General features: G+C 37.0%; 1 protein-coding gene across 5 annotated transcripts in view; it reads left to right on the forward strand.

The window, feature by feature from the left end:
- Positions 1 to 20293, forward strand: part of LOC111875606 — a 78128-nt gene that overhangs the window by 17412 nt on the left and 40423 nt on the right. For 4 of the 5 annotated variants that reach the window (XM_033755873.1, XM_033755872.1, XM_033755876.1 and 1 more), the window contains exons 8-19: positions 764 to 931; positions 3253 to 3587; positions 5605 to 5782; positions 9673 to 9878; positions 11772 to 11992; positions 12762 to 12889; positions 13729 to 13878; positions 14491 to 14634; positions 15045 to 15171; positions 17308 to 17432; positions 18276 to 18430; positions 20113 to 20209. In XM_033755873.1, coding sequence (XP_033611764.1) covers positions 764 to 931; positions 3253 to 3587; positions 5605 to 5782; positions 9673 to 9878; positions 11772 to 11992; positions 12762 to 12889; positions 13729 to 13878; positions 14491 to 14634; positions 15045 to 15171; positions 17308 to 17432; positions 18276 to 18430; positions 20113 to 20209 — 2034 coding nt within the window. Of the gene's footprint in view, positions 1 to 763; positions 932 to 1391; positions 1555 to 3252; positions 3588 to 5604; positions 5783 to 9672; positions 9879 to 11771; positions 11993 to 12761; positions 12890 to 13728; positions 13879 to 14490; positions 14635 to 15044; positions 15172 to 17307; positions 17433 to 18275; positions 18431 to 20112; positions 20210 to 20293 lie in introns of those variants that run through there. The other variant, XM_033755877.1, reaches the window with a different exon arrangement.

Raw genomic sequence — 20293 nt, forward strand, 5'->3', positions numbered from 1 at the left:
ATAGAGTGAACAGATTATTGCAAATAGGGTTATAAAGTGCGAAACCCCGCAACTGTGTTATAAATCATTGTAGCCGATACTTGTAGGTTGTTAAATAAACCAATTAACAATCTCTATGGCGTCTTCAGTCACAAAACACGCTACAATATTTTTTATTCAGACAATGGATATTAAGAGACATTTCTCCCATAATGATATGAGACCACTGTCACAATCTTTAAAACCATATTTCAGTAAGGTGAGGAACAAAGAAAAAGGAAGTTTAATAGAAGATACAAAAGCTGGTTCATTTTGCTTGAGATTCTGTTGGTTATGAGAGCAGGCAGAATTCCTGACTAGGTCCCATGCTCAACATCATTGCTACTGTATACCATATGTCAGGAAGTTTGTTTTCTGAATCATTATGTGTAGTTATTATTTTATGTTTTTGCAGCCTTGCTGAAAGGTGACTGGCTGTATACCAATACATGAATGCATATTAAATAATTTACACTTAACTCAAAAAGTTATCCAAATTTATATTCTGTATCTTGTTTAATTGTTCATTGCCATATAAATGTTCTGAACCCTGAAGCCATCAGACCAATTAATATATGCATGTATTAACTTATCTCTAATTACAGATGCATGTCCTACATCTGATTATCTTATGCTTTCATGCTATATTGTGCATATTTATCTGTGTGTTCACAGATTAGTGAATAGGATTTTTTCTAAGCTCATTATAAGTAATCAGAATCTTGTCTCTTTTCTTCTTTTAAAGATTCATGGGATGAGTTTGGATGTAGTACCCCTGTTTGTTCACAAGTTGGCACAGCAGTGCAGAGATGTTCTAGTTACAGACAGATTTTTGTATGTGACTGACATAAATGGAAAGAACTTGTCAGTTGTATCATGCCAGTTGTCTGAAAGTCGGATTGGTGGGGAATCTGTAAGTAGTTTCCAACTTATGTTTTCTTATTTATTTGTATTTACACACTAATGCATTCTCTGAAAAGTATGCATTCCTTAAAAGTTGTTCAGTAATGAAAATTCATTAAATGATAATTTACCATTATCCAACTTAAAATTTGTTTAAATGACAGCCTGCCTTTCATCACAACGNTAATTTACACTTAACTCAAAAAGTTATCCACAATTTATATTCTGTATCTTGTTTAATTGTTCATTGCCATATAAATATTCTGAACCCTGAAGCCATCAGACCAATTAATATATGCATGTATTAACTTATCTCTAATTACAGATGCATGTCCTACATCTGATTATCTTATGCTTTCATGCTATATTGTGCATATTTATCTGTGTGTTCACAGATTAGTGAATAGGATTTTTTCTAAGCTCATTATAAGTAATCAGAATCTTGTCTCTTTTCTTCTTTTAAAGATTCATGGGATGAGTTTGGATGTAGTACCCCTGTTTGTTCACAAGTTGGCACAGCAGTGCAGAGATGTTCTAGTTACAGACAGATTTTTGTATGTGACTGACATAAATGGAAAGAACTTGTCAGTTGTATCATGCCAGTTGTCTGAAAGTCGGATTGGTGGGGAATCTGTAAGTAGTTTCCAACTTATGTTTTCTTATTTATTTGTATTTACACACTAATGCATTCTCTGAAAAGTATGCATTCCTTAAAAGTTGTTCAGTAATGAAAATTCATTAAATGATAATTTACCATTATCCAACTTAAAATTTGTTTAAATGACAGCCTGCCTTTCATCACAACGGCATATAAGCAACAGCAACTTTGATAGAGTTCATTTTCCTGATATACTGTACTGCAGAATGAGATGTAAATTACCATCTAAGTATACCAGTTTGTTTACTTTTACTGATTACATGTTAAAACTCCAACATATTTGAGACACAAGACCATCCTGAGGAGGTGTACCGTATTAATGGGAAACTTCACAGTTCACATGCACATGTTATGCAGAGGCTATGAGACCATAAAAAATGCTGTTGTCAAATTGCATGACAAGTTGTGAGAAACAGATTCCATGCTTGATAAAAAGAACGGATATCCAAAGCCAAAGCATGCTGTCACAGAACAGAGACTTTAGTATATTTGAGTGAGAATGGAAATAAGTTCAGGAAAATCAGCTAGGACAAGAATGTGACATATAGAAAATCTCTCATTTAAGGGATCTCAATGCTCTTAGGTTTTATTCTTACAAAATGTTGGTGGTCCAGAATTTGATTCCTGCAGATCCAGTTGTGTGCATAAACTTTTGTTGTTGGATGTTCCAATCTGCTCACAGTGAGATTGTTGATCCAGTGCTTTTCTTTTTCATGTGTAGTACACCCATTAGTACTCTGAAAATTCTCATGCAGTACACAAAAGTCCCACTTCATGACCAGAGAGTGGGTGTGTGGTGTGCAGTTCGTGGTCAGAAAATAATCGGGGCTATACTCGTATTTTTGTATGACACAGTGAACTCAGAGCATAATGTAAATGGTATTTGGGAACCATCCTTTCAAATTCTCACTGAAGGAGGGAAGCAGTGTCCACATTTCCGGCAGGGTAATGTAGTGGCCCGCACATCACAACATTCTGTTGAGGCTCTTTGGGAAATTTTTGGTGAAAGGATAATTAACCAGGGACTGTGGCCACCTCATCTACCAGATTTGAGCATGCACAGTTATGCATATGGGGAAGCTTGAAGCAGAAAGTGTACAGGAACAATATGCATGCCCTAGAGACCCTCCATAATGAAATTAAGGTTGTAATAAGGAATGTTACAGAAGTTGAGCTACAGCAAGTGTCTTAAAATTTCTAATGTGAGTGCCAGATGTATTTTGATGTGGGTGGATACCACTTTCAGCCACTTCTTTAAAATACAGATGAGTAAGACAAAACCATAGTGTAACATGAATCAGGAAGTTGTGCTCATGTGTGAAACTTCATGCAACAACCCCTGCCTTATGTATTGGCTCTGGCAAGGAAAGCTGCACCCCAAGTTCCGTTACAGTGTGGATCACTTAAGTTTTTACCTCACTGTATATGGCAGCTCTTGGTGCTATTTTAATTAATATTTCATGATGAAAGGCCATGGTTCAGAAGGGTAACAACTGTGTTAAATGAGTTAACTACTGTTATACAGGAATAAATTTACATTTAAATCTTTATACACAATCAACAGATTATATACTAATAATAAAACAGAAGATGTAACTATGTTCAGTTGTAGACAGATTTGGGGTATCATGTGATAAATGGAATGTACAAATAAGTCCATTTTTGTCTTCAAGGACTGCAACCCAGACTCTGTTATTGAAACGTTTGAAATGAAACATCCAGATGAAAAGATTCTCGCTCTCTACAAACGAGGTTACTCAGATGATCATCATAGGAAGCCGTCAGCAGGAGTTTCCAGCAAAGAGTCATTAATAGCTGAAAATGAAGATTTTAGTCCACAAGTGTCATCTGATAAAAAGATCCGAAGTAGCAGTAGAGAAAAGGAGAAAAAGTCATCTCAAGTACCATTCTGCCTGCCAAAGAGTTTAAAGGAATTAAAACTGGATATGCCTTCCGTTGATACCTGTGTCATTGTAACTACAAGTGGTGTTTATGAAGTTGCTCTCAGGTAATATTTCTAGTTTATACTTCACAGACTTCTCTGTCGATATATCATGAACATCATTGTGAATAAGAAACATTTTCAGGCTAACTCAGCTCTGCACAGTGTTAGCAAGGAACAAGCATCATGTTTATGGATTAGTTGCCAGCCTGTCACGTTTTCAGAAATGTGCATAGTAAGCTGGCTTCAAAAGCAACCTCCGTAGTCGAGAGGTAACGTTCCCACCTCATGACTCGTGGTACGCGGGTTCAAATACCCGGCGGAGGTCGTCGAATTTTTAAGGGCGGAAAAATTCAAGGAACAAGTTCTCCGGGAGGGACTTTAAGCTGTGTGTAACTTTACGGCACGTAAAAGAACCTCATATCCCCAAAGGGGATCACTGAGCCAAATTCCAGGACGTTTCCTGCCCAACAGTAGTCTTTAAGGCCTCTAATAAATGGGGGAAGCATTATAGACACTGCTAAGCAAGTGGCCAAACTCGCTTGCTCAGCGGGACTGTTGGTACGCACCATTTATCGGTAGGGTATAGAGACTGGTAGAATATCATAGAGGGAAGCACAATAGATCAAACTGGTCGCGGTGCATGGGGAAACCCACCCTCTCTAAATAACTAAATAAGCTGGCTTCAACATTTTTGACCATCTACCATCTAGCCTCAGAAGTCTTATGAATTAAAAGGCAGCATTTGAAGTAGCACTAACAAGATATTGTACTTAAATGCACATTCATGGATGCATGGATGGATGGAAAAGTTCTGGCATAGTTTTCTTATTTGTAGCGCCTTATTTAATAGAAACTTATCAACACTCTGATGTGACGAAGGTAGAACATTCTTTTAAAGTAAAAGATGCGGCACAAAATAGTGATTGAAAAATTAAATTGAATCTTGCATTCTTATTTCAACCTCCACTGCTGCCTAATTTCAGGTGATTTGTTTCAGAGGTTCTATACACAAAGGTGCTGGTACAAGTTAGTGTTGTTTATTGCCAAAGGGAAGAATGTTGTGGGTGACAGACTTTTAGTGTTATCTCATGATATAAGGTATACAAAAGTATATAAGGTATGCCGTCTACACAACAATATTCTCTATTTAAAAAACAAAGAAGACTCTGCTGTATCAACATTTGCTTACATTATGTTTTTACAGACACAACATATTTCGACCCTTACACCAGATCATCATCAGGCACACAATGCTCCAGTTTGAGCTGATGAATTGCAATTAATTATCATCAAATTCTTCAAATAAGGATCCTTATTGTGTCTTAAAATTATTTAAATGCATTTTTGGTCAAATGTTTTAAAACTGAAAATCCTTAGATAATAAAATTTAAAATTAAAGACTAAAGATTAAAATATGAAAGTTAAAATTTTTTTTTGTGGTAAGACTCTGGATACTTCTGTATATCTTATTTATGACACACAACAGGATGCGCACTATTAAGATTATCTCATGATATTTGGTGGTTAGGGACTGGAGCTTATGGAGTTGGCCATGTTACATATGTTAGCAACTGTATATTAGCTGAATAATGTTTTGTTTTTGGTTAATGTTAGCTCAAATTAATAAATACTAGATGAGCAGCTTATTTAGGATGTGGAAGGAAAGAAAGAAATGTATATCACATTTTGACTAGAAAAACCACGCGAGAAGAGAGGGAGGCCCGATGGTAATGGGAGGATAATATTGACATGAATCTAGTAGAAACAGGTCGCGAAGAGAACAGCTACACTGCAAACTTGGTTTTTAATATTTTGGTTGCGTGAAAGTGAGGAATGTCTTGATCACTTGAGTGGCCAGCTGCTTGAAACAGTACAGTGAACCCTCCATGTAAAGTTTCTTTGGGGAGCACTCAGTTGGAACACTAGATTGTGAGATATCTTAAGTGGATAAACTTTGTTGCTTACATTACTTACTTGGAATCACTGAAATTTAATGTTAAATGAGGGAAATCCTCATATCGAGGAACATCGAATGGTGGTTCAGCACAGTTGGTACAGTTAATGTTCTCTTTTGTGTCAGGCTTCCTCCAGCAGAGGTATTCATGGATCTTGTCCTGACCTATCAGGCAATAGAGAGGGCTGAAAGACTTGCAGTGGTGTTTGGATTAAATTTTCAACAACTTCTGGAGTTTGCTGGTGATCTCAAACTCAGTGCAAAGGAATTTCCTCAAGCTATTTCTCTGTACAAGGTTTCCAAGGTATGCAAAGAAACACAATGTTTATGTCATATTTTATAAGATATAAATAAAACTAGGCATCAAGTTATAGGTTTTGTTTGAGTTCTTGTTTAAATTTCAAAGAATCTGGTTGGTTGTAACCTTTCATTTCTACACATTAGAGAACTGCTCTGACTGAATACATTTTGAAGGTTGTGGAGTATTTTTGACAGATTAATGCAATCGATTGATGTGAAAAGTACAACTTGGACTAAATGTTCTGTGAAGATACAATTATAGTTAGATTTTAAATAACTACTGTATTTTGCAAAATTGGTGAATGAATGAGAAATTGATGTGGTATGCATATCAACTGGAACATGAATAAGAAATAACAGATAAAGCACAACTAAACAAATATGAATTACACAGCATGGAAACATAAGCTTAAAGACAGCAAAGTAGCTTTGCTTGGAATGACAGTGAAAGTTGGTAAATGGCCTCTGAAATGATAGTTTATCCATTCACTGCATATTCTCACATAATTGAGTGAGTGTAGACGGGATTTGGATTGGTAATCAGATTTATTGGACTCTTAGTCAACTCATGACTACATTTTATAATCACTATGACACACACACCCTCAAGTGTTCTAAGTCATTGTCTTCATCACGCTACTTGGTAACGTCTTCCAGCAGTGAACATTCCTCTGTTCCTGGACTCATGCCATGACAGGATGGTGGCCATCTCACACCAAACTCTACTCTTCTAACTGTTGTCTCAAGACTATCTTATAATGACAGCTGGTCTTTGTTATGTAGCCTCAGCATGGGCTGCACAGAAAACACCATTCCTCTGTTGAATGTGCAGTCATTATGCTGGTGAGTTGTTTAATATGCCATAACCTAGTAATGGCTCCCTCTTCTGTTATGATGTCACATTGGTCCCTCCTTAAGACTGGTCATCCCAAGTGTTAATTTTTATTTCCATTTGTTCCTGGCTGGTTTCTGTCCTGGCCTTCATCTCTTCTCAGGCATTCCTTTCTTCATCCCAGGCATCCCTTCAGGAGACAAGAGCATCTATTCATGTTTTTATTTCTCTTGACTGTCCATATATTTTCTCAAAGGATCTCAACTTTCTCGTTATTGGCCTGTATCTTGGCTTCCAGCCTTTGTTGGTTGGTTTTCATTTTGGCTTCCATCTTAACCATCATTTTTTCTTTAATTTCCTTTAGATTTTCAACTGTTTTTGTGGTTACCCTCCATCCTCTGTTGATTGGCCCATGTCATGGCTTCCAGTCTTCATGTGGCAGCTACCAGATGTTCAAAATTCACCATAATTATCCATATCCTGGGTTCAAATCTGATGGCACACAGTTCACAACTCAATCCAGTCCCATTTTTGACAACAGTTGTCATATGTATGAGTGTTGCTATAGGTGGGTTTTTGGATTGGTAGTCACATTTCTTCTGGTCACTCAGAGAGCTCTTGACTACACTACACTGCGCTGCTTGGTAACATCACCCAGCAGTGGACGTTCCTCTGCTGTCAGGCTCACATACTTGGTAGCTAGCAGCCATCTCACACCAACCTCCACTCTTCTAGCTACTGTCTCAAGACTCTCTTGTAATGGCAGCTGACCCTCATTATATATCCTCTCCATGGATCACACAGAAAACGCCATTTCCAGCATTTCTTTTGTTGGGTAATGTCACTATCTGCACAGACCACGCAGAAAACACTGTTCCTCTGTTGTATTTGCAATCACTGTTAACACTGATGATTTGTTTACTGTGCCATAACCGTGTAACAGCTCTATTTTCTGTTATAATGTCACAATATTAAAAATGCATTTTGGTTCATAGTAATAACAGTATTGAATTACCTACATTTTGATTATTTCACTGAGTACTCATGTTTCAGTATTTGTTAGGTTCATAGCCTAGTAACCCTTTGCTGTATTGTTTAATTTCAGTGTACTGTATTGCTGTCAGACAGTTTAATTTACACATTTTTATACCACAATTTGGACTGCTAAATATGGCAGGAGACATCTAATTTTGCTACATCTTACTGCATTAAATGGAACAAAGGGTTAATGGTGGTTTATCATCTGTAGGAGTTTTCACAGAGTGAGATTATTATACAGGATGTTCTGTGACATATAGACCAAATTTCAGGATCTTGTCATTTGGAGCAAAAAGTATCTAATAAACTGTAGGTCAATTCATCACCATTATTGAGTTAAATGATAGTGGATCAAGCTGAAATGCAGTAATGACTGAGTTCCTGCTTGTACACTGCCTGGGCTAGTGTGGGTGCATTGCAGTGCAGTTTTAGCTCAAATTCCTAACATTTACTGATGAGGAATATGTTAACATGTATTTTGTACACAGTTTATGCAATGAATATGGTAGGTCTGTTTTGTTGGAATGCTGCCAACGATATCCACGTCACAGAACTCCACATCACAAAACATTTGAGAACAGACATGGAACTTTGAAGGGGACTGGCTCCTTCGCATGAGTGAGTGCAGGACATGAACAACAATGGTGTGGAAATGACGTCATTCTGGCAACAGGACATTGAAGCCCAAGTATACACAGAATTTGCAGGACAACCAGTGTAGCACAGACATGGGTGTGAAGAATTTTGCACCAAGATGGTTTATATCCATATTGTCTCCAAAGAGTACAACCCCTCTTACTGGGTAATCACACTAACTGTACATGATTTTGTGAATGGCTGCAACCACCACATTTTGGCATTATGGTAATGGAATTTTTTAAACAAAGATTAGGAAGGAAGAGGTGAACAGTGGCTTGGCCTGCTCAGTCTGCTGGCTTAAATGCATTGAGTTTTTTTCAGTGGTGCTGCATGAAGTTGAGGTGTATCATAATGGTAAAACACAAGAAAGGCATCAGTTAGTAGAGGCCATACATGACTCGACAGTTGGTATCAGAAGCGAAATATGGACACATGAGTGGCAACATTCAGTGGCACAGTGATTGCCGTCATGCATGCAGTCTAATGGTGGGCTTTTCAAACATGTATTATAATAACATTGAGTGTACTTGTTATAAGCATTTAAAATGATAACAGAGCTGAATTGAAAAGACTTTTTTCTTCTCCTTTGCTGCACTAAGCTAGCACTCAATGATGGGGTCTAATAAACCTATAGTTTGTTAAATGTATTTTGCTCAACATGACTTATAAAACACCCGCTGGAGGTCAGCCAGTACATTCCAGAATATTCATGATGTAATGTATTCCTGATTATCTCTGCATATAATAGCTGATTTTTGGGCTGTATGCTCCTTTCTTAGGTGAATTCACAACTGTATAGTGCTTATTGATTTTGCTCAGTCTGTCCATGTGTATGCATAAAACACCTTAAGCCCCCTTGGACTGATTTTCTTAAAATCTTTTATTGGAGAATTTTATGAGAAGCAAAGCCATATCAGATAATGTTAACAAGCACTTTACATGCACAGATCTTAATCATAACTTTCTCATTATTTATCAGAGTGAAACATGTTTTGAACAGAAGTTTTAGAGATAAGTGAAATACACATGTACGCTACACTTTTTTTTTGTGTAAGATTAATCAAATCTGACACTATGGTTACATTTCCAAATTTGTATGTTTAACAGTCACTATGGTGTCTTAGTCACATACTAAAATGGCCAAAATGAAAGGAAACCATAAAATATCTTTGATTTTATCCATGTTTTCTCATTATTTGCATATAATTTTCCACTTCATTAGTGTAAATAATCAGGAGTTTTCTGTACTGCAATACAGTATTTCTGCAGAGAATGATGAAACCTTGAGTACAGCTGGTGTACTAACCAAGATTTAGTCATGCTATAGCTTAAATGTACCTTCTCAATTATATTATTGATAATTTAGTGTTATTACTTACCTACAGTGCCGACATCTGAAGAGCGTTTTGAAATTTGCTGCTGCTGGTCATGCATCAGAATTGCTAAGCTACATTAAATTGCTGTTTTCAACTTCTGGCCTGGATCTTACAACATCAGAAAGAATTCATTTATCAAATCTGGCAGTCATGAGTCACACTGAGCAAGTGTTGAGAGCAACTGCAGGAAGAGTTGTGCTTTTGAAACATTTTTTGTAAGTTACATGAATTACCATATTTTTCAGAGTAGAAGATGCTTCTTTTTCTCCCCCCCCCACCCCCCTTTTCTTTTTGCCTAGTGTCTATATGCATCTTATAGTCTGAGAACTGAATAATACTCTGAAAGTTTGAAGTTACAAATGCTGTTATTACTGTCGTTGGGAGATCGGAAATTTAATATCCATTGGAACCTCTATATAATGTCCTTCAATTTTAGTTGTATTTTATTTATAATGAATAGATACTCTAAATTACTTCTTCTAAATGAAAGAAGAATGTTGTATTATCGTTTGATTTATCCCATTCTGTTGTATGGAATCATATTGGTACAGAGTGCTATGCCATACCTCAGGCTGTTAATCATTGGCTTCACACTGCGGTGGCCCAGGTTTGATCCTAGGTCAGGTCATGTGAGATTTGTGGTGGAAAAAGTGGCACTGTAGCAAGGTTTCTCTGAGTACTTCAGTTTCTCTTGCCAGTTCTTATTTCATCAACTGGTCGACATTCATCATCATCATCTATTATCCAGGGCTGGTACATTAGGCTAAATAGTGACCAACATACCAAGTGGACTCAGTCCTCACCCCACCCCAAGAAACTAAAAAGAAAAAAATATACTCACTAGAAGAATATTTGAAAGTAAAAAAGTAAAAAGTAAAGCTATCCCTTTAACAGGCCATGAAGGCCCATAGGGTTGTGAGACGTTGAGGGTCCCACATTATCTAGACAGTCAGCTCAAAGATGGCAGTAAGGTTGTCAGCCTTACGCGCCGGCCGTGCTTTACTCCCCAGGAAAATTATTAAATTAATTCCTGGTACTTATTTCTGTTAGAGGCTGAGTAAACCTCAGGGCCATAGTGCGGCTGGTAGGATTAGGTCAATTGAAAAATCCAGTGACATCATCGGGACTTGAACCTGTGACCTTCCAGCTTGTAGCATAGCCCCTCATCCAACTACTGTTCAAAAAAGGACTAATGCACACTGCAGGGTTCAAACAGTTGGAACCATGCAGATGTAGTTTATATCACAAGAAATAATGACTGTCATAGATATGTACATAATTTAGAACTATATAAGGGTAAACCATTAGTAGTAGGTTGTATCCTCTGTAACAAAATGCCTGACAACATAAAAGAAATAGGTGACAACATCCAGTTTAAAAAGGAACTGAAGAAGTTAGTTATTAAGGGATGCTGTTATTCAGTAGAAGGTGGTTTCAATGAAGAAATCTCTGCTGTTGGCTCCTGATATTAAATGCATAGAATATGTTAGATTTGTATTCAATATTGTATTTTGATAATATATTGTCATGTGTAGGGGGGTAAGCATAGCAAAATGACCAGTTATAGTTTGGATGATTAGATTTATTAACAGCTTGGTTACATGCACACACTCGATTACACTCAAATTACAGCGCTATTGTTGATTTACACACACTTCAATTCACCGTTGCATACACACTAGGATTTTCTCTCTTCCACTAGTCATTTCCTAGCAATGGATCTCCACACAGGAATTGGCACTTCACTCATGTTGTATATTGTTGATCTATCACCAGTAACAGTAATTTCAACACATTGGTTACCAGGTTTGCTTCTCCCCAATCTGGGTACTTCTAGCATGTCCATCCCAGAAGCAAGTAATTGTACTGAAAATAGTAAGGAGCTATAGAAAGGAAAAAACATACATAACACACCTACAAGCATTTTACTCCATGCCTAAGTGCTTCACAGCTATTAAATTGGTTGGTACATCATTAAATATGGTGTTAGAACAATCTGTTTGTTATCATGTGTGTTCTGTTCTTAAAATAATTAGATTTTCTTCAGTGTCCCTAATTTTCTGTTACCTCTGTAAACAAATATTAATCACTTATAAATTCTCTTGCAGGAAATTTCTGCGTGAAAACTTGTACTATGATGAAGTGTTAGCTGTTAATGTTGCTGGACAAACAGGCTTGTGGGAAATATTACAGTTCCTGGCCAGCTTCCGTGGCCTTCATCCTGAAGTTCTAGATATCCTTACCAAAATTGTTAGATCTCTTGGTGAAGGCCTTGTGAAGGTAACTGAGAGCACGGTTGCAGCTTCTGAGCATTTGCCTGCCTTGGACTGTAAGTTACATAAGTTAAATATTATGCTTACCAGTTTTGTAAATATCTGTTTAGTAACTGTAATACATTTTGCTTGTCTTCTGATATGTGTTATGTCACATTTTTGTGTTTTGTGGGCAAGTATTTGAAGTGGATGCATATGAGGAAGTTATTTCTCTCTCTTCATATATATTGTACTGTAAGCTGTTCAACACATTTTGATGAAGTTTAATATTAGATCTACACCAAAAATTGTTAGGTGAGCTTAATTTTGCTTGATATTTTTACAGTATAAACTTTACTTTTCATGCAGCTGAAATATAAACTTTATCAGTTTTCCCAAAAGTGATTTGTTATCAAAAGATTGTTGTCTGATATAAAATATGGAACTTATTAGGCATACATCTTTTATTCAAAAGGTTTTTATATTAAAATATACTGCCTGAATTCTCGTGGTGCCCTCAGGCCCCCCCCCCCCTCCCCCCACTGATCCTCCCCCCGGTAGCAGGAGACTGTTATAGCGTTCCCCAAATCTCAGTCTTTGTGGCATGGCAGTGCCAACAGAATGTACAAACAAAAATAAGTTCCAACTCTGTATAGTGTGGTATCTGTAGTGTAATTATCTTTGCAACAGTGGGTTTGTATCTATATTAAATGAATGTAAAGGCCATAAATGCATCTGAAATTAGTGAGAATGCATTTTAAGAATATGTGTACTCCAAATTATAGTACAGCTTTCCGTTTTTGTGTTCTTGCAACTTTTTCTTCAGTAAGTCTCTGTTTGTTGCAGCTGGCCTGTGGTTATGTGTGAGTGACCCATCACTACTTCAGTCACTGTTATCTAAACCCCAGCAAGCTAGAATACATCTGCAGTTTATTCGTACCTGCCTGCCTCATTTGGAACAGTTTGCATTGCAGGTAAATATGATACAGTAAAATGAATATTCAGTTGGGTGTTTAACACAAGATGTAACAGTATAAATTCTTGAAATGGCAGGTAAGAAAAACAGTTGTACTTACAGAATAGTCATAGCAGTCGAAAAATTATGAGTTTCCAATTTTCGAGTTCATTATCTTTTTTCCCAGAACATAAGGGGTAGTCAGCAGGCAGAAACTTGACAATTGCGTTTTTGGAATTTGTTGATCATTTGACACCTACATGTTTTGGCATTAAGGAATGTATTTTGTGTTCCATCATAGTCATATTTCAGCTGACATAGGACCCAGTTTAGACACGTTTGAGGGGAACTGGTACCAAATCTTCGTAACAGTTTGGAGTCCTTTGTTTATATCTCATACAGGTCAGAATACATGTAAATTTGTAGTAGTTAAAACTCAGTAATAACAAAGTGATAAGATTGTTATCAATATTATGTTGCACATTGTCCATTATGTGAGGTATATTTGATACACACAACATTTCAGGAATTGGCTGTACTGCCATCATTGTGTGTTTTGATATAATGAGTTTTCTGTTACCTTTATGTGTGCAGAATCAGTTAATATATTTACAAATTCTAACAACTGCAGGGTATCAGAGATAGACTGGTAACATACTATGACATGTCAACTGAAAGACAAGAATAGTGGAGCCGGAAGGGATTGGCTTATTTTGCATTAAAATATTTTTAATGATCATTTTCAGTTGCTGTGGGTGCAGTGGTACTTTTTGGTCATCATAGACATTTCATGATATTTCACTGTAGTTTACGTTCATTTTTAATGTGTTTTTTTTTTTCTTTCTTTCAATTTTGCAGAGATTGGCTGCTCTATATGACCCTTCATCACCACAATTACGACCTAGTCTGACAAGAATGTTCAAGATGGGTCACAGGCAAAAACACTCCAGTGAATCATACAGTTCATGTTCGGCACAGATGGATCCCTTAGACCCTCTGGACTTAATGGTATGTTACTGAAAATTGAAGTTGGTCCATTAAAATATTTAAACTTAATGGGGCTTACAAGACTACTAATTATTGTGGGATGTCACTGCTATCAACTTCATATAAAGTTTTATCCAATATCCTTCTCTCAAAGGATCATCATTGTGGGTTTAAACATAACATCAATTACCGATCAGATTTTTTGCATTCATCAGATACTGGAGAAAAAATGGGAGCACAAGGAGACAGTACATCAACTATTCGTAGACTTGTAGAAAGCCTGTGACTCAGTTAGGAGAGAAGTATTGTGTTCTCAGAGTTTGGGGTACCCATGAAACTAGTTAGGCTGATTAAAATGTATTTAAATTAAACATATAATAATGACTGTGAGGGAAAATATTTGTCGGACAATTTGCCTGTCCAAAATGGCCTAAAACAAGGAGATGCTTTATTGCTGCTGCTCTTCAACTTTGCTTTAGAATATGCCATTAGGAAGGTCCAGGAAACCGGGTGGGACTGAAATTGAATGGGACGCATCAGCTGCTGGTCTATGCTGATGATGTGAATACTCAGTTTTATAAAATAATATAAGCATCTGTTTTATATATATATATATTTTTTTCTTTCTTTTAGGATGAAATATTTGTTCCTGGCGAAGATATTGTCCAGACATTCCTTCTTGTTCTACTGTACTTAGCAAAGAAGCGCCAGGTATCGTCATTTGTATATATCCCAGAGCTGATGGAGAAAATCCAGCTTGCTAAGGATGAGGATGAGGTATTTAACCGTTAAACGACTAAAGACCCCGTACGGGGTCGCACAAGTTTAGTCAGCGGTACGAANGTGCTTATCTGTAATGAATGTAGAACACACTAACCAAACCAACATATCATCATGTATTAGTGACTAGACACAAGGTGTGGGCTGGTTATTGGATATATTGAAAGCTTCTAATTTGTAACTACAAGTGATTATAACAGTCACTGATTTGCATGCTATATAGATCACTATAACTAGAGCACATGCAAATTCTTCTGTTTGCTTACTAGTTGTTACTAGATAGATTCAAACATTTATAGGAAAGTAAGAACAAGTTTTCCCAAGAATATCTTGTTTTCTGTTAATTGTCCTTCCTCCTGGTGCTTTCAGCTGCAATTTTAAAATAATATTTCTTACATGTTTTTTAGGATTCTGAAGACCTATGCCCATCTCTCCCAATACATGCTAGCACTCTGAGTGCAGGTTTTTCTCATGTGGCACTTGTTCGCAATGGAGCTATCTACACATGGGGGAATGCTGTGCAGGGCTGCCTGGGTATGTGAACATTTTATTTTTCCTGATAGTCACAGACCTATAATAGAAAAGTATTGTAGGTCCTAAAAGCTGTGTGTTCCATGTTTATATCTCTTATTAATTTATAACATCTGCCACCCCAACCTTGAGCTCTAGTCATTGTAGATAAAGAGGTAATAATCAAAGGCATATTAAAAAAAAATGTACAGGTATCCCATGTATATTCTTCTGTTCAATCCTGACTTGAGTGAATTTTTCTTTATTGTAATTTCATGCAGGTTTTTTAATTTAGTTCTTTGTACTGAAGGTTGAAGAACTTGTTTATTTAAAGCAAGAAATAAGATACCTTGGAATGGTAAATATTTGAAATCCATGGTACTAAAGTTACATGTTCAATATTAAAGTTAGTTCTTTCAGTGAATACTGAAGGAAGTGACAGTAATGCGTAACAACAATTTTGAGTTATGTAAGATTTGAGGCTTTCACGGCGGTGACTATGAAGAAAGCAGTCTTCTGGGATTTGGTACCATGTATATGTGGTGTTAACCGACGTTTCGGAGGAACGTATCACCTCCATCTTCAGGGTAGAAGAAAAAAATATATGAATTCTGCAAGCGAAGATACCGTGAGAACCAGTAAAAGCAGACAGTCTGCCTTTAACGGTCTCTTCGCTTGCAGAATTTGTATATTTTTTCTTCTACCCTGAAGATGGAGACCGTGAGAACCGGTAANTGAGTTACTTGGTTTTTTTTGGATGTGTCCACTCTTGGGAATGCAACTGTCATGTGAGTTGGGAGGCTACCTATACAGCAGAACGTTCTCTAATCTGGTGAAATATGGAAAATCAAAATGAAAGAAAGTTTCTACGTAGAAATAGTTCTTCCATTTGGCTGTATTCATGTTGCATTTAAATTTTACAAACATTCTTTATAGCTGGAACAAAGTTCTTTCCTTGTTCCTGCAGATTAGATAACTCATTAGTGGTGTCAGCCTCAAAATCCTGTTAAAGCACCGCCTTGATCTAATGTGTTTGTTTGTTATTCTTGGTCACTTGCCTTCACCCCTTGTCTACATTGGCTGCAAGTAATCATTGATGATGATGATGCACTTGAGCTCCCCCACCACACTCACCCACTCACTCGCTCTCTGTGTCTCTTGCTTCCTTCATTCTCTCTGTGGTTTTTCCATTTCTTCCTGTATTTAGTAATCTTTTCATCTCTGTTTTCCAATATTTGAGTTTTTTTCCTGCCTGATCATGTATACTGAGCTAAAGGTCTTATAGTTCTCATCTCTGCTGCTTTTGTCCTTTTCTCTCTGCCTGATACTAAATTATATATACTTACTTCAAACATAAAGATCAATTTGTATAGAGGATTTCAAGTATTTATCTAGTGTACACAAATTACTTCATTGCTTCACGCATTAGAATTTCTTATATGCGTATGCCATGACTTAACAGTTTCTTTTATGTGAAAATAAATGAGTACCAGGAATTAATTAAATAATTTTCCTGGAGAGTAAAGCGCGGCTGACACGTAAGGCTGACAATCTTACCGCCATCTTTGAGCTGATTGTCTAGATAATGTGGGAGCCTCAACGTCTCACAACCCTATGGGCCTTCACGGCCTGGTACAGGGATAGCTTTACTTTTTTTTACTTTACTTAATATAGTATTGGTTCACAGAGAAATCTATTTTTAAGTACTTTGATATATTTATATGAACATTTTGTCAGTTTGAATCCAGAAGAGAAGCCCTTAATATTTTCCACCATTATATAGCAAGGAACAAGATGTTTTATGTGAAGATTAAGCCTTAACCCATGTACAGAATGAGCCAATTGGGTTGGTATGGCATATTTGCATTAAAACTGCCAGAGGTTAGGAGATGGGCTCGGTGTTAATCACTTAGTACAGCATGTCTGTCAGTAAGTATTTAGATGAAAGAACAGGCTTACACACTGTGTATAACTGTGACTGTTAGTAGCCTGAGGAAGTATTGTGGTTTTTTCTGTGCAATTGCGTGTACCCCCACGCAGCATTGACAGTTTAAGCAGGTAGTTCCATGGTGTGACTTAGCAGTCAAAGTGTTAAAACAGATTAGTTAGTGTCCCTTCTCTTTAAGCAGGTACTGTCATGATCCCTTCTTATGCAACCAGGTACTGGACCGACCATGTCTAGATACAGCTGTCCCCAACAGGTCAGCATATTACCAACCTTGAAGCTTGAGGTAATCAGTGTTGCTTGTGGCCGCCAGCATACTCTTTCTCTTACAAACAATGGGGTAAGTGATCAGTTTTTAATTTCAGATGTAACTACCTAATCCAGTGTGGTCTTTTTAAATGATTAAGTGGAAGTATGATGTAACCTTGGTATAATGAGAATTTATAAATTTGTAAAATTGCTCCTTCCAACAGGTTCCGTTAATGTCGAAAAGAGATGAAATATATGATCTTTCAGTTTGTTATGTAACTTTTATTTATGTATCTCACAATATGGCTCTTAGGTTTAAAGAAAATTGATGTGAATATGGCAGTATTTATTTTTTTCTGAATCCTATGTCAAGGAGATGTGAAAATAAAGAGAGTAATTCACCAATATCATGTCTTCAGCATTATCCAGCCCAAGAAGTTAAAGATTTTCTCATGCTTACATAGAATCTTGTATTCACAACAGACCACATATTGGGAGCTCTCTTTTGCAAGCAGAAGTCTTGCTTGAATAGCTGAGTGACTGTTTGTTTCACAAGAAGGACTCTGCTCTGTGGAATTGTTTATTTACAGGGAAGGATAACTGTTCTTCACATCTGATATTTTACTATGAAGATATTCATGAATCAGTAGTTATTGTAGGTGATAAGCAGGGCACATGAGCTGAGTCTGTTATTTTTCATTTGAATCTCAGAGATCCACTCCTGCAGAAAATCTAGTAGTTGAAATATTACTGTCTTCTGGAATGTGACACCTTGTACTGTCGTAGTTAAGTGCCGAAGTTTTGGAGGAATGTTGATACTTCCTTACCACATTACATGGCATCAGAATCAGATGGCTAATCTTAACACCCTACTCATCTCTGTGAGATCTCAGATCACATATAATTGAAACATTGTTTATTGCTCTGTGTTCAGGTATATGCATGGGGGTCATCTCAATATGGTCAGCTTGGCATTGGAAAGACAGGCCAGTGCCCATATCCTCGGATGGTGGAACATCTTTCAAGGGAAAGAATAATAGCTGTATCAGCTGGACAGTACCATTCTATAGCATTGGCAGATGATGGCAGGTCAGGAACATGTTCTTTTCGCTGTAGATTTAATGCCAAGGATATCTTATCGTCATTGTGTTTCTTCCTCCTCCTCATTTCAGCTCATATAATAATCCTCTTGTCCGATCTAACATTATGTAACTACTGTAGTCAATGCAATATCATCAAATAACATACAGATACAGTGAGACCTCCTTTTACTTATTCATATGTGTAACATGTATGAGAAAGTATTGTGCTTCCGAGAACAATTGGTCTTGAGATTTTCATGAATTTACATGTTATGATTTGTCCTGAATACAAAAAGTGTTGTTTGGAATGCTATCTGTCTGCATGTATATGTAGAGAGGGTTGAATAGATGGATGAATGTGCGCTTCACAAATACCTGGATGGTTGGACAGATTTTATTCATCTGTCACAGATTGATGCCCAGTGACTATGAACAATTTAGCTCCATAAGTCAGGATTCTTCAGATGAACCCCCAAATAGAAAATGGTAATTTCCTCAAAACAGCTGTAACTGTTGTGATAAAAGGGCACTAATTTATGCGACCATCTCCAAAAATAATACTGCATAGAAGGTATTGTTACATATACGTGGGTTGTCTTCCCACGAAGACAGATTCTCGGTAAACAGTCCATTGCTAGGTCACGCAACAATAGGACATGTTTATAGCTTGTTGCTAGGCAACAATAAGTGTGCCAATGGACTGGCTAGACAGCTGTCATGTGGCTTGTTTTCAATGCGGTCGGCGCCATGCCCACTGCTAAGCAGCAGAATTGTAAACACATCTACAATAATAGGTGTTTTCTTTGGGGTCCGTGATGAAGGTTTATAGGGGACAGTGAAGGTCGTTGGCAGTCAGTCATAGCTAAGAAGCTGTGAGTCAAGGACACAAAGCTGTCACAGAAGAGAGTCCAGGAAGGTTCAGCAGTTGAGAGTATAAGAATGAGAATGGAGCATGTCCTTAGTGAATTGTGAAGATTAGTTGAGTACAGATTAGGACAGAGGAGCACAGAGTGATTGAAGACAAAATAACAAGAAGATGTCATAGTGATTTGAAGTGCTAGTTTCTGTGTTGAGATACGTTGCTATGAGGTGAATAGGGGAAACTGAGAATCCTAGTGCGTGTGCAACAGTGAACTGGAAATCAGCGATTTACTGATGTTAACTGATGTTAATAATCGAACAGAATTCATTGTAGTTCATTGTTTGGTAACAAACAGTGGTCTACAGAGCGACATTCAAATTCTTGTCAAAGGTGTTGGAGTTAAGTTCAGCCATGTATGAGAAAGTATGTATAGTGTCTTTGTAGTAGTGTTAGAAGTTTCTCTTGGGGACACTGGGTTTGAATGCTAAACTGAGCAGTTATTAATTTAGGATCATCAAATTTGGACCTTAATTTTAAGATCACTAAAAGAAGGTTCATTGTAAATGAGTGTATATTTTGTTCTTTATATGGAGGTGAAGTACGGTTACTGGTGTTACATCATAAGGGGCAGTTATATCTGAACGAATGATAGCAAAGTAATTCTATTTCATGAAAGTTAATTAGTAGAGGAAAAATTAATATTTTACCTGAGTTTCTGAAGATTTATTTTGTGGACTATTTCACGACATTGTCAGTAGCTAGATTGTTTGTTAAGTTCCATTCTGTCATTTGTATGAAATTCATTAAAAACTGTTGTATTTTGACAGGGTGTTTACATGGGGGTGGGGTGTACATGGACAACTGGGTCATCATTCAGTGGAAGACTACTATACACCAACCCTTGTAGAGGGACTAATAGGCAAGGTAAGTATTTTTTATGAATTCTGATGTGAGAATATACAAGAAAGGAAGGGTAATGAGCAGTATTGTGTTCAAATCTCAAATAGA

Source organism: Cryptotermes secundus, unplaced genomic scaffold, assembly GCF_002891405.2.
Source record: "Cryptotermes secundus unplaced genomic scaffold, Csec_1.0 scaffold50, whole genome shotgun sequence".
NCBI lineage: Eukaryota > Metazoa > Arthropoda > Insecta > Blattodea > Kalotermitidae > Cryptotermes > Cryptotermes secundus.